Raw genomic sequence first — 16,906 nt, 5'->3', positions numbered from 1 at the left:
GAGCGTTAAGCCAAGGAGGAATCTCCAGTCTCCCTACATTTGACCCAAAGACCCAAAACGGCCCCCCCAGTGAATCCAGGGCAGGTGTCTTGCCAACTGTAATGTCCCAGTTACCTGGGAATTCTGAGCAGGGCAGGCAGGTCTGGGTGGTGCTGAGATTTGGCATTTTAAGGAACACCCTGCTGACAGCAACCAGCCACTCCTGGTTCCCTGGTCCCCAAATCACATGTTCAGCAGCAAGGCTGTAAAGAATAGATGGCCTTGGCTGTTCTCCAGGCAACCCTCTCTGAGGCCAGGCCTGCTTGATTGTGCCACACCCACCTCTAGAGAGCTATTTTCCTATCTGCTCTCCTCCCGACGCTGTTCACGTGTATAAACACCCATGCCCCAAGGATCTGAGGACCTGGCACTGATCTTATAACGTCGGTGAGTGAGCATGACATCAGACCCACCGTGGGGAGACAATTAAATCAACAGAGACACCCAGATCTTAAATCAACAGACATCACCCAGACCTTGCATTAAAGTCTGAACACACAGTATTCAACATTTAGTATTCACTTTCATTGACTTTACCTTGATGAAGGATTCATTATTGGTTGCTACATACACTCGAAAAGACAAGGACGGGTTATGGTCGATGGCTTTGTACAAGATCACCGCCCCGTGGTGGAATACCGTCTCTTCGCTTTGAATAACGGGTCCCACAGGAGAAAGAGAACTCACACGCCATTTGACATGGGTGGCAGAATGGTCCACAGTATATTCTAATGAGGCCCCAGTACTTTTAACGTGGAAGACTTTGAACGTCATGTTGGCATCTTGGTCTGTTAGCACATGAAGGTGAATTAGTGTCCTGGGCATTGCATGCGTTGCACACATACCCACACATCCACACATGCACATGCCAATTAAACTTTTAGCAAACAAGTACTCACGACCCAAGCAGAGGGAATGTGGAAACTGAATGGAGGTAAGACAGAGCGGGTCACATTTAACATCAAACAAGGGTCCACCGACGGCCCAGGGCTTCACAATGAGGTCTGAGTATTTGCTCCAGGACAAGACGCAATACTTGATATCAACTTTCCTGTTAACCTCAAATATCAGACCAGTCTCCGTGCACTGGTAAGTTCCCTCTCCATCCACCTTCAGCCTACAATGGACAGATAAGAACACCCGTCAAGTCCTGATGTTAGGAGAGGATTTCTTCAAAAAAAATTTTTTTAACTCATTTTTTTGGTTATTTAATTTCACTCAAAAGCACTGAGGGAACTCCGTAACATTTTGAAGCAGCATCACTCTCAAAGGAAACAATCTAAGGCCTTCCCTGGTGGCTCGGTAGTAAAGAATTCTCCTGCCAAAGCAGGAGACACGGGTTTGATTTCTGATCCGGGAAGATCCCACCTACCTCGGAGCAACTAAGCCCGTGTGCCACAGGAGAGCAGCCCCCACTCTCTGCAACTAGAGAAAAGCTCCCACGGCAACAAAGACTCGGCACAGCCAAAACAAATAAATAAAATGATATATATACAAAAAAAAAAAAATCCAAGAAAGTACATAAAATGTGTGAAGTTATGCTGTTTTGTGTTTCCCCAACTTGGGGTTATTTTTGCATAGACAGATAAATTACCAATGGTGTCATGTCTCCCGTACTCCCAATGACTCACAAAAACTGTCCTCGGGAAAGAAGCCTGGGAGTCACCAGTTCATTGTGTTTCTGGAGAAAAAGCACAGATATAACATATAAGTAAACGTCATTTTCTTAAATAAAGCAAATTAAAGAGCCATCCTTTATAATTAAAAACATACTTACATTTTCAGCATTACAGTGTTCACAGTGAGACTGGATTTTATTAGATTCTAAATGATAGAGAAAAAATTTTACTTATAGGAATGTGACTGGCATTTTCAGATAAAATTTTTTTGACAAATATATATGATACGACCATATTACAAAATTCAAAGATATAGGCCCCCTCAGCAATAATGAGACTATTTTGGAGAATATAAGTTCATACCTGAATTAAAATGCTGTGTGGGCAATTCTTTATCCTCCCATTCTTCAACTGTAAAAGATATTGTCACACATGTATTGGCATAAGTCAGTCACAGGATAAATCAGTTAACCCCCACCCCCAACACCCAGCTTCACAAACAATAAGAACTTTGTGCTAAATCACTTCGGTCGTGTCTGACTCTTTGCGACACTATGGACTGAGGCTTGCCAGGTTCGCTGTCCATGGGATTCTCCAGGCAAGAACACTGGAGTGGGTTGCCATTTCCTGCTCCAGAAGATTGTCCCGACCCAGGGACTGAACCTGTGTCTCCTGCATTGCAGGTGGACTCTTTACCACTGAGCCACCGGGCAAGCCCAACAGGAACCTTAAACGTATGTTAAACATCTCTTTGAGTGGATTCGGTGATACGTAACACATCCTGTTTGTGAGTCTTGCTGTAGGTATAATGCAGCAGTCCCCAAACTTTTTGGAACCAGGGACTGGATTCACAGAAGACAATTTTTCCATGGACTGGGGGGCGGTGAGAGCGGGGGTGTTTTGGGATTATTCAAGTGCATTAGATTTATTGTGCACTTCATTTCTATTTTTATGACATTGTGATATATAATGAAATAATTATACAACACATCAGAAGGCAGAATCAGACCCTAAGGCATTAAAGTCTCATAAGGAGTGGGCAACCTAGATCCATGGGCAGTTCACAGGAGGGTCTGTATTCCCATGAGAATCTTGTCCCACCGCTGATCTGACAGGAGGTGGCACTCGGGCGGTAATGCAAGCAATGGGGAGTGGCTGTAAGTACAGATGAAGCTGCGCTCGCTAGCCCACCGCTCACCTCCTGCTGTGTGGCCCGGTTCCTAATGGTACCAGACAGTCACCCAGGGGTTGGGGACCCCTGGTATAAAGCAGGAAAATAAGCTTGAATGTGAAAGCGTCCATGCACCCCACTTTGGCACATTAAGTCTTTAGCTGATCTTTGGACACTGAAGCAAACAGCTCTCGCATCCCCCTCGTCTCACAGCACGGGCGCAGGGCGGACAGGATACCGTAGGGGACACAGGAGGGCAAGGGCACCGCCTCACTCTTACCCCGAGCAGACGCTTCCTCGGCGGAAGACTCTCCTAGCTCCCCATCTGTGGAGACAAAACGAGCTCAGGGCACAGGTGGTCAGGAACGAGCTCCTCACCAGTCACCCCTCAGCTAGACCAGTGTCTCAGCGGGGCAGCTACAGGCCCCGATGCAGAGTCCCTCAGAGGGGCCAGAAGTCGGGAACTAAGCTGGAGTTGTTATCCCCAAGACAGAGCCTGACTGGCATCAGCCCTTCAGCTTAGCATAGTTAGAGATAGCAGAGCAGTGAGAGAGGAACTGACGTCTGATTTTAGGCGTGTTTAAGGAAAGCCTCTTGATGAAAGTGAAAGAGGAGAGTGAAACAGTTGGCTTAAAGCTTAACATTCAGAAAACTAAGATCATGGCATCCAGTCCCATCACCTCATGGGAAATAGATGGAGAGACAGTGGAAACAGTGTCAGACTTAATTTTTTTGGGCTCCAAAATCACTGTGGATGGTGACTGCAGCCATGAAATTAAAAGACGCTTACTCCTTGGAAGGAAAGTCATGACCAACCTAGCTAGATAGCATATTAAAAAGCAGAGACATTACTTTGCCAACAAAGGTCCGTCTGGTCAAGGCTATGGTTTTTTCAGTGGTCATGTACGGATGTGAGAGTTGGACTGTGAAGAAAGCTGAGCACCAAAAAATTGATGCTTTTGAACTGTGGTGTTGGAGAAGACTCTTGAGAGTCCCTTGGACTGCAAGGAGATCCAACCAGTCCATCCTAAAGGAGATCAGTCCTGGGTGTTCATTGGAAGGACTGATGCTGAAGCTGAAACTCCAATACTTTGGCCACCTCATGCGAAGAGTTGACTCATTGGAAAAGACCCTGATTCTGGGAGGGATTGGGGGCAGGAGGAGAAGGGGACGACAGAGGATGAGATGGCTGGATGGCATCACCGACTCGATGGGCATGAGTTTGAGTAAACTCCGGGAGTTGGTGATGGACAGGGAGGCCTGGCGTGCTGCAATTCATGGGGTCGCAAAGAGACGGACACGACTGAGCGACTGAACTGAACTGAACTGAACTGAAGGTGGAATTGTCTAAGAGTCTCTGATTTAGCATGCAGACTCTTTCCATTGGCTCCCCACTACTCGTCCCTGGCCAGCCTCCCTGCCTTTACTGCCCTCCAGTCACTCTGAACCACTCTCCACACCAAAGCAAGCTCTTGCCTCAGGCCCTTTGCACTCTGTCTCCCGGGCTGAATATTCACATTGCTCACCCGGTCACATTCCTGCTGTCTCTGCTCAAATGTCACCTTATCAGAGAGGCTTTCCTGACATTCCACCCCTCTCCCAAAGCAAGGGCCTGCCTGACACATCTCTTCCCCCTTTCATTTTCATCAGGGCACTGCTCACCACCTCGCACATGATCAGCTCAGTGTTTCTGCTTCCTGTCTCTCTCCCCATTAGAATGCAAGTCTCACAAGGACTGTAATCCCAGGGCCTGGTAAGTGTTCATTTTCTGAATGACTAGAATCCCAGAATCCAAAAATACATTATGAAAGGGAACAGTGGTGAATTTTTCTATTATCTACACCGGCTACTAGTTGCATGAGCTTAGGCTCTTTAGTTATGTATGAAATCTTTGTCTATTACTTTCCTCATCTGTTAAATGAGAATTAACGTAATACCACCGCCCAGAAAGACAGAAAATTAAATTATAGGTAGGGATTGCGCCTGGCACTCAGCAAGCAGTCAGTGAGTACTAGCTGTTATTTTGCTATGGTGATATGTGAAACTCAAAAACATTAATAATTCTGAAGCAGACAATAACCGTTCACTTGGGAGACGACCTAATATGTTGAATACTTGCTTTTAGATTTGAAGGATCTGAACAACCTTTGGGAGGATGAGTCCCATTAGTAAGACAGGCATCTTGAGCACATGTGGAAGGTCCAGGCCACCACCAATGCCCAGGAGTGGACCCCGTCTCTGCCACCCCAGGACCCTGGCTCCAGTCCTTGCTACACAAGCTGCCTGCTCTCAGGACATTACACGGAGACCAGGGGTTGCAAGACAGAACCAGACTTTAAAAACAGCATTAAAATGAACTAGAAAATAGAGACTAAACATATTCAGAATTCTGGACTCAGAATACCATAGATCTGAAGGTTCTGAAACACTGATTCAAGTCCTGCACTGGAAAATATTTCAATCCTATCCCACAATCGCTATCCTAAAAAGCATCATAAAATTCTAAATATTTAATGACTATCATCTACACTGCATTTCATCCACATCCCATGTTTTTTGTGTCTTGCTATTTGCCTGGGGAGCTAAGAAAATGAAAGTTGTTAGAGAAGCCTAGCACACAGTCTTCCACCAGGTCTTCCCAGCCAAAGCAGAGAAACTGATGCACTTCTCTCTAACACAAAACCCTCAGCTTCTCTTTAATCCATGCAATTAAGGTGACTATGGAGCTCAGAACAGAAGGTATGTCCAATCAGAAGGATGATGGGTGAGCCTGCACGACCAGTTGGCCCATCCACAGAGAAGCCAGCATCCCAGGGTAGACTATTTGGTCCTCCCATCTGACCTGAGAATGGAGGTGAATGCGGGATATCTTTTTGACCTCTTCCCCAAGGTGGAGGATAAAAGGTCTTTTAACAAAGATAAGAACCTTGGGAAAGGCAGCCCTGTGGATAGCCCTGGACATCCAGGTGTCTCACAGGGCTGAGGGCCAGGTCCAGCAGCTCCATCTCCTACATGTGCCCTGTCTGATGGCACTGACTCCAGCTTCCCATTCAAATCCGAGCCTATATCAAGCCTCACAGATTCCAAATGTCTTCCACCTGGTTGCCACCCTGGCGAGGCCCTGGGCCAAGCCTGGCTGCCTGGACCCTGGTGGCCCTGTCTCTGGATCCTGCGTCTCCAGGGTCATTTACTCAGTTATTAACCAGGGACAACAAAGAACAGATCCCAAGACACAGCCTCTGACTTCATTTCTATTCTAGTCCAATCTATGGAGTTTGGAATTCTGATTGCATTTAATTGGATGAAATAATCCTTATTATGAATAAGGAGGATTGGAAGTAGGAAGGCTGGTATACATTATTCCTTATGGGTATCAGATGGTGACATCTACTCCACGTGTGATACAAAAATAACTACAGGTTCTTATCTATACACAACATGACTGCAAGGAGCTTACAATTACCTTCATGGGTTCCCCACTGGGAAACTGCAGAGAGAATTAGATTAAATACAGGACTTCTGAGTGAAAAGACTTCATTTATTTTAAAATATTATAAAGAAACCCCCTGACTGCCTTGTCATAGTATTTGTGTTCATAAGCAGATTATATTCTAAGAACTGGGAGGGGAAAAAAATCCTAAGGAATAATAAAATCAGTTAAAATAAAAGCTTAGTCATGCAACTTAAGTTTTTCACAAAACTTTAGACCAAAAGCAAATTTTATATTTAGAATCTATATCTTTACAGTGGTTTCATGACTCAAGTTGTTCATAAACAACCAGAACAGCAAGCCAGAAACTTTAAACCACAAATGGTACCACATTTTCAGCAGTGAACAGTCTACTCTGTGATTAACTGTGAGCAGCGCCCACCACGAGAGGAAGCAGAGGCTGTGGCTGTAGATTTTGGTCAGTCCCTCAATCTCTTCTCCTCTGGGAACCGCAGAGCAAAGCCGCACAGGCAGAGTCTCGGCATCAGTGCAGACCAGGAACACACCCCTTGTATTCCAAGTGTACTGAGCTCAAATTTTCAAAATGCTTATTCATTTCCCAGTGTTGAGCCCAATCTGACACAGAAAAAGATCATGAGCAAGCAACCTGCAACTTAAAAATCTCAAAGCCTATCCTTCTTTCTTCCTTTCAGTAACAAAAAAGAAAGTCAGAAGAAGGAAGGATATACTCACTTGTTTTTTCTGGTTTTGCCTCCTCATTATCTACGGGGAAAAAAAAAAAAAGGTTGAAATCATATGTCATATGAAATGCATATGACAACTAAGAAAAAAACACACAGGCAAATGGAAGAATAGGTAAAGTGTTTGCCTCTCACCAATAGCAACCATTTCCTGTCTTTCTTCCTCAGCTCATCCTGTTTTGCCACTTTACTTGCCAACTAGAAATTATTTACCATGTAAGTACTTTTCGGTACTTCACAAAAAGGACACTTGTAATTACTATGTCCTCAAGCAACATCAGTGGTATGGGCTTTACATTAAAATAAAAATAAAGGTGTCCATGTTTAACTAGAATTCTGTTATTAAAGAAACACATACACAGATAACTCACCAGATTCAGAACCGCTCTCAGAACTGCTGTCCTCGCCTTAAAAAAAAAAAAAAAATAGGATACACAGGAGAAGCACACAATGAATAAAAAAGTAGGAACTATTTTTTAAAATTATAAATATAATAAAACAGATCCAAACTCAACTAATTTCCTCCTTTGACTGCATTCTCACTGAGTCCCAAACTAGTCTGATTTACGAGAAAAGAAGGCTTTATCCTTTGGAGCTGGATGAAATGCACTTTAATTACTTAAATTTGAGCCCAAATCACCCTCTGGCTGCAGTAACCACTTCATTTGGGTGTCATCCAAGTCTCGCCCAGCCTGACCTGCCTTACTGCTCCCATCTTGCCTCTGCACTTGTGCATCTAGAAGGTTCCGTACCCAAGTTCAACGACACAACAGTGCAGCATTCTGTAATGCCACCTGCCATTTCCCTGAAGCACAGGACAAAGAGTCTACACGATTCAACTACTTCTGCAAAGAGTGACCCCAAGAATGTTCCCTCCCTTTCCTCACCCCCAACTCTCTGTCCACTGCAAGCAGGCTTCTGTTCCCACAGTTAGCTTGGAATTCTTTCCCCGATGTCCCCAAAGGCCCACTAGCCCCAGACCCATGGGACAGATCCATGGTTCCCACAGGTAAAGGCATCTACCGGCCCTTCCAGTCCACACAGCTCTCCCATCTATCCTGGCTCTCCACCGACCTCTGCGTGCCTTCCATCTGCCCTAATGTGTGTGCTGGGTGCTCGGCTGTGTCTGGCTGTTTGCCACCCCATGGACCGTAGCCCGCCAGGCTCCTCTGTCCATGGGGATTCTCCAGACAAGAATACTGGAGCGGGCTGCCATGCCCTCCTCGAGGGGATCTTCCCACCCAGGGATCAAACCCCGGTCTCCTGCACTGCAGGCAGATTCTTCACCATCAGAGCCACGAGGGAAGCCCACCCAACCACTAATACCCAGGCCCCACTTCCCACACACACCCAGCCTTCCTTCTATCTCGAGAGCCCCGCAACGACCTATGACCTACTCCCAAAGCGGATTCCAACCCCCAGCTCCCAGGGCACCCTGACCTGTTCCTGACAGAGCAGACAAGCAACAAGGCACCGCTCTCTCCCTCACCCACCCCCTTCAAGTGCTCCTCCTGCTTCACCCTGCTTGGGATCCCCTGAGTAAGTAGTACGTGGAAAGCTATTAATACGATTCTCAGATCTCCCCTCCATACACACACACTACCAACCAAAACCAAGGATGGGCAATAGCTATACGAAGAAAAGAAAAGATTCGAGAATAAAGATGAGAACAATCATATAGCAGCTAAGAGCAGCTTTTGCGGGGTGTTCACTATGTGTCAGGCACTATACAGAATATATACTTACTCATTTACATGTATTCATTAATTACATTTACATACTCATTTTGCATATATATATCTACATACATTTATGTAAGAGCTTTATATATGTTAACACATTAGCCCTCACAACTGCCCAATGAGGTAGGCTGAGGTCAGTTAATTTCCTTATGTAAGACCACCACCACCACCCACCCCACTACCTCCTATTCTCCACCCAGGGAGTCTGAAGCTAAGATATCAACTTGGGTAGTCCAGCTTGAACTTGAATTCTTAACTATGTTGTTTCACTTGCAAACATGCTTCTTATTGCTTCAGCAGTTTAACACCCAGGAGCTGGTGATGGACAGGAGGAGTGGGAAGAAGGGGAGCAGGAGGCGGTTCCTACATGAGATGATGCCTGAGTGGAAGGCGAGGCACTGAGACAGGGGCTGGGAAATCAAAAGTGATAAGACGTGGCCTTGGTCCTCCAGGGCTCAAAGCCCAGAGCAGTGCTTCTCAACCTTGGATGCACACTGATACCACCGAGGGAGCTTTCCACACTGGGATTCTGCCCTTGCTTAGGGGGTACTAACTAATTGGGGGTAGCATTTTTGATAAAGGTCCCCAGATAACTTGAATGTACAGCCAGGGCTGAGAACCATGGCTGAAAACCAACCCACTGTAATCACTTCCTCATTCCCCAAGCTGCACCCCAGCATGATTACCACTCCTTCCTCCAAGTCCTCAGACACACCATCCCACTGCCTGGATAGCCCTTCCCCAGACCCCACCCCAGACCCCAAGGTATCCAAGAGAAGCCAGCCCAAAGTCACTTCTGTGGACCGACTCCCTCTGCCCCACCAAGTCAGATGAGCCATGCCTCTCTCCAATCCATCCGTTTACCCCTCTGTCAAGCAGTGGCTGCTTGTTGAGCTGTTGGTGCATGAGCCCTGGAGGACTGAGGCCATGTCTCACCACCCTGATCCCCCTGGCACCCATCGCTATAGATGTTCCATGAATGATGAATGTGTGAACGAACAAATGCTTTGCCCCGTTTTAAAGAACTGAGCAGCCCCTACCATGTCTTTATTCTGCCAGTTCCCTCTAGCAGTCTGGGACTTCTGCCTGTATGTGTGTGCGCACGTGCGTGCTAAGTCATGTCCAACTCTTTGAGACCCCATGCACTGTAGCCCACCAGGCTCCTCAGTCCATGGAATTCTCCAGGCAAAAACAGAGGAGTGAGTTGCTGTGACCTCCTCTAGGTGATCTTCCTGACCCAGGGATCGAACCTGCCTCTCTTATGTCTCCTGCATTGACAGGCGGGTTCTTCACCACTAGCACCACCTAGGAAGCCCCTAGGATCTCTGCAGGGATGTAATTCTGCCTGGACCAGCCCCAGGTGAGGCCCACCTTCTGCTCCAGGTCCCTGGGAAGTGGAGTCTGGGGCCATCCCTTCAATTCACCTTCCCTCTGGTCTGGGGCCTAAGACTCCTGATTTCTATTTCTGCTTCCCTGCCCTGCAAGCCCCCTCAAGCCCCCAGGACCATTTTTCTGTCTCATGGCACATATTTGAGAACTAAATAAGAAGTCTGTGAAGAGTGACCAGCCCAGGGCCTCATACACAGTAGTCACGACTTTTAAGGGGTAGCGATTGTAACTAACAGGTCACACTCCTAAACTCTAGTGACAGGCCAGCCCAAGCGTGCTACCACCAGCACTAAACCCTCCCCACGTTTGCGTAGGTTAGAGCTCTGGCAGCAGGAGCCCTGTTTGGGGAAGCTAGCATGCAAACAGTCCCCAACTCTGAGTTTCTTTTCTCTCATTTTCTCATCCTGATGGGTTCCACCTTCACCACACCCAGCTGTCCTGAATGCCAGCCTAGATGCAGACAAAACCTACACCCCTTCCTTTGACCCATTTTATTCCACTAAAAATAGACTAAACTTTTTAAAATAAATCTTAAAAAAAAAAAATTGAAAGGAAGGACAAAAGGGTGAGAAGGGGAACAGTGGGAATGTGACAGCAGGCCAACTGAAATCCCACGTCCCATGCCTTATCCAGTCGAGAAGCCCGGTCCGCAGCAGTCAAAGTGTGGAGTCCTAACCACCGGACCGCCAGGGGATTCCCACCTACACCTCCTGACCAGCCTCCCTTCAGCCAGCTGAGAAGGCTTCACCCCACTCTGACCTGAAGTGTCTCTCCCCTCACTCGAGAATCTGAATTATCTACTATACTCTGCATTCGAACATTTTTAACTCTCAATTTCAGACACTGTTGGCAGCAGCAGGCTTTCTCCTTTCGTAGACAGCGGTCCTTGCACAATCGCCTTCTAATCTTCATTTTGGTTGCATATTACGAAACCATCGTTCTCCTACTTTTTTATTTGACATTAAAACCAAAGGGTACTTAGCACAACTTTAGGGACCATTCTTCTTTAGTCACTAGGAACACAGAAACCTCATAAAGATAACTGATGTAATCACCAAACCAGTACAAAATTACCTTGATGAAAAAGGGGAAAATAAACTTCCAGATATAAAGATAAAAACTCCCATCTGGCAACAAGATTGCCAGGTGGCCCTGTTTTCAGAAATGACAAAGGCAAGAAAACAAACTAGAGGGACAACTTTTGCTACTTGTCTGTCCTAAATATATTCTGTTGCACATAAACCTAATCACAGGAGTAAATCAAGCATGCAAAAACCACAGTCCCACAAAATGGTTCAGGACGAACGGCCCTAGGCACAGAAATGATTGAGCACAGAAATGATGTTTCAAGAAAATGATTGAGCACAGAAATGATTGAGCACAGAAATGATGTTTCAAGAAAACATGGATTTTTTTTTCTGGATGACAAGCTTTAGATTTTTTTCTTCTGATATAACTTTTTTTATTTTTCTATAACAACCTTGAGTGAGTGAGTGAGTGAGTGAGTGAAGTCGCTCAGTTGTATCCGACTCTGCCACCCTATGGACTGTAGGAGCCTACCATGCTCCTCTGTCCATGGGATTTTCCAGACAAGAATACTGGAGTGGGTTGCCATTTCCTTCTCCAGAGGATCTTCCCAACCCAGGGACCGAACCCAGGTCTCCCGCATTGAGATCTAATTCACACACTACATAATTCAAAGTGTACAACTCAATGGCTTTTCATATATTCACAGTTTCCTGGTGGCTTCGATGGTAAAGAATCCGCCTCCAATGAGGGAGAACTGGGTTCAATCCCTGGGTTGGGAAGATCCCCTGGAGGAGGGCATGGCAACCCAGTCCAGTATGCTCGCCTGGAGAAGCACCATGGACAGAGGAGCCTGGTGGGCTACAGTCCATGGGTTCGCAGAGTCAGACATGACTAAGCAACAACAACTGTACATCCATCACAACAATCAATTTTTCATTTTCAATATCCCCTAAAATCCCCTGTACATTTTAACTATCACTTCCAATCTCCCCATTCCCCCTAGACCTAGATAACCAATACTCTATTTCCTGCCTGCATAGATTTTCATATTCTAGACATTCCATAAATGTCCAGATAAATTCCATAAATGGAATTACATAAGAGATGGGCTTTTGTACCTGGCTTTTCTCACTGAGCATGTTTCCAAGGTTCCACCATGTTGTAGCATGTATCACCACTCCATTCTTTTTTATGGCTGAATAATATTCCACTGTGTTGTGTTATAACATTGAATGTGCCCCCCAACAAAAACGTCATGTTTCAAGTCCTAACCCACAGTACCTTAGAACATAACCTTATGTGGAGATACAGTCTTCATAGAAGTATTTACCTTTAAGTAAAATGAGGTCATCAGGGTGGACACTAATCCAAGATGACTGGTGTCCTTACCAAAAGGGGAAATTCAGACCCAGAGACACACCACAGGGAGAACATCATGAGATCACGGTGATGGCTACCTACAAAGCCAGGAAAGAGATCTGGAACAGACCTTCCCTCCTAGTCCTCCGAGAGAACCAACCCTGCCAACATCCTGACTCAGACATCTAGCCCCCAGAGTGTGAGACAACATACTTCTGCTGGTTAAGCTCCCCAGTCTAGGGCACTTTCTCACAGCAGTCGCAGCAAACAAATGGGCACACCACATTTTGTTTACGCGTTTAAAACTTGATGGACTTTTGGGCTGCTTCCAACTTTTGAATAGCATGAATAATGCTGCTGTGAACATGCATGCACAAATTCTTTGGTAGACATACGGTTCCATTTCTCCTGGCTATACACAAGGGAAAGAAGCTGCTGGGTCAAGTGGCAATTATATTTAACTATTTGAGGACTACCAAACTCTTCTCCCAGGTGGCTGTGTCAATCTACATTCCTATCAGCAGTGTGGGTGGGTGTGGGTGTTCAGTCGTGTCTGACTCTCTGTGACCCTATGGACTGTAGCCCACCAGGCTCCTCTGGTGGTATTCTCCAGGCAAGAATACTACAGTGGGCTGCCATTTCCTCCTCCAGGGGGATCTTCCCACCCCAGGGACTGAACCCACATCTTCTGCATCCCCTACATTGCAGGAGGATTCTTTATTACTGAGCCACTGGGGAAGCCCTCTATCAGCAGTGTATGAGGGTTCCAATTTCTCCGCATCCTTGACAGTTCTTGCTATTATCTTTTTCATGTCACCCTGGTGGCTGTGAAGTGGCATCTTTCTGTGGGTTTGAATTGTATTTCCCTGAAATAATATTGAGCATCTTTCATGTGCTTATTGGTCATCTGTACATCCACTCTGGAGTAAAGATTTTGTAATCCAAAGGTCCTATGCAATCTAGCCCCCACCTGTCTCTACAGACAGACTTTGGCCCTGCCACCCCTCCCCTCGCTGATTCCAGTCATCTGACCTTCTTCAGTCTCTGCAAACAAGCACTGTGCACTTTCCCACATGGGGACATATACACCTGCAAGTCTTTTGAACTCATATAACCCTTGTCCCCACCTTTGCCCTGTTACCGCAATGCATCCTTCAGAGTTCAAGTCAACCATCACCTCCTCAGGAAAACCTCCCAGGACCACCCCAGCCAAGTATCCACCACCTGGCTGGACTCGCAGAGGACCCTGTATTAGGTTAGTGAAACCAATCCAGAAAATGGTCCAGTTGCCTCATCAGATAAATTCTCAGTTTCATTAAGTACAGCTTCATCACTGAAGTTTAAGTTACTGATTTCACTAGGCTAGGTAACCATGAAAGTTTAAAACTTAATCAGCTCTTTCAAGTAGAAAGATGAAAGCTCCTATCTTTCATGAAGATTGCTTGAAGTAAAACAGAAGAATAAATTGTTATTTATCTTGCAATGAATTTTATTTTATAAAAATTTCATTCGGGCATTTACCAATGTTAATCATATCTCTTACCTGATTTAGAGTCCCCTGAAGTATCTAGGTTGGGGCTGGGGCAATCTAAATTTTGAGAAAGAAATCAAGTTTAGTAGTATAAATACAAGGATAAAATAGAAGATTGTGTTCATTTTTGTAAAAAATTGCTAAACCAAAAATAACAGCAGCTTCCTCTTCTATAAACGAATCACCTTTTTAAACCCAAAGCGGCAAAGTCAAATTAAAACCCAGTTACAAATGGTAAGCAAGGGCATATTCTCAAAGGAAAAAAGATTTAGACCAAGCAACCTTAAGCCTTTTCCAAGAGAGGGCAAACAGAAAGCCAATAAACTTTATAACGACCTTTGGTTGGGTCCCTGGCAACCTCTCAATTCTGTGCCAAAGGAGTGGCACTGTCTCTGTTTGATCAACTTAGCCGCTCCCTAAAAACACCCCTGGTGATTAAGTAACTTGACACCAGAAAGGGAAAAAAAGCACCTGGTTTTAGATTTTGTAACTGAAGAGCAGACAATGGTGTTACTATACAAGAGAGTCAGAGTCCTTTCCCACTGAACAGTCAATTCATGCAAACAACCACCACCGATTTAGTGAAATGACACAGATAGGTTGGAGGTGAGGATCCAGAGAACTTGGGACCAGACTAGGGAGGCCCTCAAACGCAAATTGAGAAGAACTGGCCTTGGGGGATGGTTCTCCTACAGGGAATGACATGGAGATGCAGAATTACATGAGTACTTCAAGCTGAAATGGGCCTTGGTGTTCCCCAAGATGCTGGTGGACTTTGGTGAGGGGGGCGGTGGGTACTGTTGTTCAAGATGCATTAGACTCCAGAGAGTCTAAAACCCCGCTGCAGAGATTCAGCTATGAAGTGCTAAGAGCCGAGGCCAGTGTAGGTGCATGGGAATGGAGATATTATAGTAAATATTATAGTAAAGGAGAAGAAGGGTAACTGTTGTAGAAGTTACCAACAATATCAACTAGAGCAAGAGTATTTCTGTGTAGGGAAGGACGGCCACTTAGTTACCAGGCCCCTCATCTGTATTTATGCCACGCTCCATCAGATGGCTCATGGAACAGGACCTAGCACTCTATTTGTCTGGAACATTCACCCACGCCAGGCTGGTGAACAGAAAGGGCTCGATTACTGGTTGACTGCTTTCCCTAGGCACAGGCAGAGACTACTGTCCCTTCACTGACTTACTGTCCACCATGTGATGGGCACTCTGCAGAAATTAGGAGAAAATCCAAGTCCTAGCCAATAGCATGTGTGAGGACAAGGAAGGACCATGCAGTAGACAAATGAAATTAGGACAATATGAAAGTAAGGAAGGCGCCGGTACTTTGCTGGTCAGAGAGAGAAATTGAGAGAAGCCTCAGCAACCCCTAAACCTAGACCATGACCTTCTTTTAATAGCTGAGGTTTTACTTGACCCAGTTTCAGGGATAGAATTAGGTGTTGCTATTTTCATTAAGTATCTATAATTGATGATAACACTCAAGTATTAAAGAAAATATCTACTCGTGCATAGAACAATTAGAGAATTCCGTTGACAATGCTTCTCCATTCTTACTCTACTGAACTTAAAATAAGGTTAAAAAGAACATTAGAGCCAGAGTTTAAAAGGAAAGAGATGTAAGAGCATTTGTTTTCTGTTCTTAAGTTATAAAAACCACAAAGGTATGAATTCTTTACATTTCATTGTTTTAAATATCTGTTGACAAATAATCTTAAGGAAAATTCTGAAAACCTGTCACTATCCCATCATCCTAACCTATTGATTATTTCAACACCATTTCTGTAAGTTGGTGACTGCATGAATGTAATGAGGCAATTGCAGCCAATAAATAAAATGAATAAAGAAATCATTTTCTAAAAATGCAAATGTCCACACAGTGCAGCTTAAGTTTCTCGATTACTCAACGTTGACTTTAGAGTTCATACCTTTTTCTTCTGAAGAGGCATTGTGATCATCACTAGAACAAGAAAAGAAAAAGTTTTATAAATGGGTACTAATTTTATACAAGTAATTATGAAAGTCTTCAAAATGATTATACTATGTTTCTCCAGAAATGTTGGCAGGTGGGATAACTCTCTCCCTTCTCAAGGCTCTTCTTGCCCCCTCAACTCCCCACTCCCGCCGAACTCAAAACCACAGGGATAGAGGTGACTTTGGAGTATGCAGGTGAAGCCCTGCCGGTCTGCTCACACCCCGGGTACCAGCAGCACCGCGCACAGGGTCACCGCGCCGAATCCCCACGCCCCTCATCTCCAGCGCATCCGTCCACCGCGCACAGGGTCACCGCGCCGAATCCCCACGCCCCTCATCTCCAGCGCATCCGTCCACCGCGCACAGGGTCACCACGCCGAATCCCCACGCCCCTCATCTCCAGCGCATCCGTCCACCGCGCCTCGCCACGCTGGCCTCCCGTCCCTCCTCCTGGTTCCCACAGAGGGCTGCTCGCTGATCACTCCAAGGTCTTCTCACCTGCTTCTCCAGCCTCCTCCCTCAGAGCACTTCCGGGAAATAAAGGGCCTGGACAGCTCCCCCACTCAATTCGCTGGTCCTTCCACTTTCCTGATCTGGTGCTTGCATCCGCACCCCGGCTCTGCCCTGCTCAGCCTCACCGGAGGTCTCAAGGAAGAACTCCCCATTTCCGCTTCCCACTCCCCGTCTTCTCCCAGACTCAAAGCCACCAGCCTTCTGCTTTTTGTACGGAAACCACTGGAGCTAGAGGCACCGTGGATCCCCGCCCAACAAGCCCAAGGGGCCCTCTCCGTCCTCAGGGACCACCTCTCTAGATGAAGCAGGCGACAGGCTCAGGGGTGGCTTCCAGTGTCCCT

The 16,906-nt window shown here is 45.9% G+C and overlaps 1 protein-coding gene across 3 annotated transcripts in view; it reads right to left on the bottom strand.

Moving 5' to 3' along the window:
• LOC122444987 (NACHT, LRR and PYD domains-containing protein 1b allele 5-like) overlaps positions 1-16,906 on the bottom strand; it is a 42,029-nt gene that overhangs the window by 13,684 nt on the left and 11,439 nt on the right. For 2 of the 3 annotated variants that reach the window (XM_043473889.1, XM_043473887.1), the window contains exons 2-11: positions 16,007-16,038; positions 14,083-14,127; positions 7,392-7,427; positions 7,013-7,042; positions 3,110-3,154; positions 2,022-2,069; positions 1,817-1,863; positions 1,671-1,720; positions 939-1,156; positions 577-827 (exon numbers count right to left, since the gene is read on the bottom strand). In XM_043473889.1, coding sequence (XP_043329824.1) covers positions 577-827; positions 939-1,156; positions 1,671-1,720; positions 1,817-1,863; positions 2,022-2,069; positions 3,110-3,154; positions 7,013-7,042; positions 7,392-7,427; positions 14,083-14,127; positions 16,007-16,038 — 802 coding nt within the window. The remainder of the gene's footprint in view (positions 1-576; positions 828-938; positions 1,157-1,670; positions 1,721-1,816; positions 1,864-2,021; positions 2,070-3,109; positions 3,155-7,012; positions 7,043-7,391; positions 7,428-14,082; positions 14,128-16,006; positions 16,039-16,906) is intronic. The other variant, XM_043473888.1, reaches the window with a different exon arrangement.

This window comes from Cervus canadensis, chromosome 7 (genome assembly GCF_019320065.1).
Source record: "Cervus canadensis isolate Bull #8, Minnesota chromosome 7, ASM1932006v1, whole genome shotgun sequence".
In the NCBI taxonomy this organism is placed as follows: Eukaryota; Metazoa; Chordata; class Mammalia; order Artiodactyla; family Cervidae; genus Cervus; species Cervus canadensis.
This window is presented reverse-complemented; position numbering and strand designations above follow the sequence as displayed.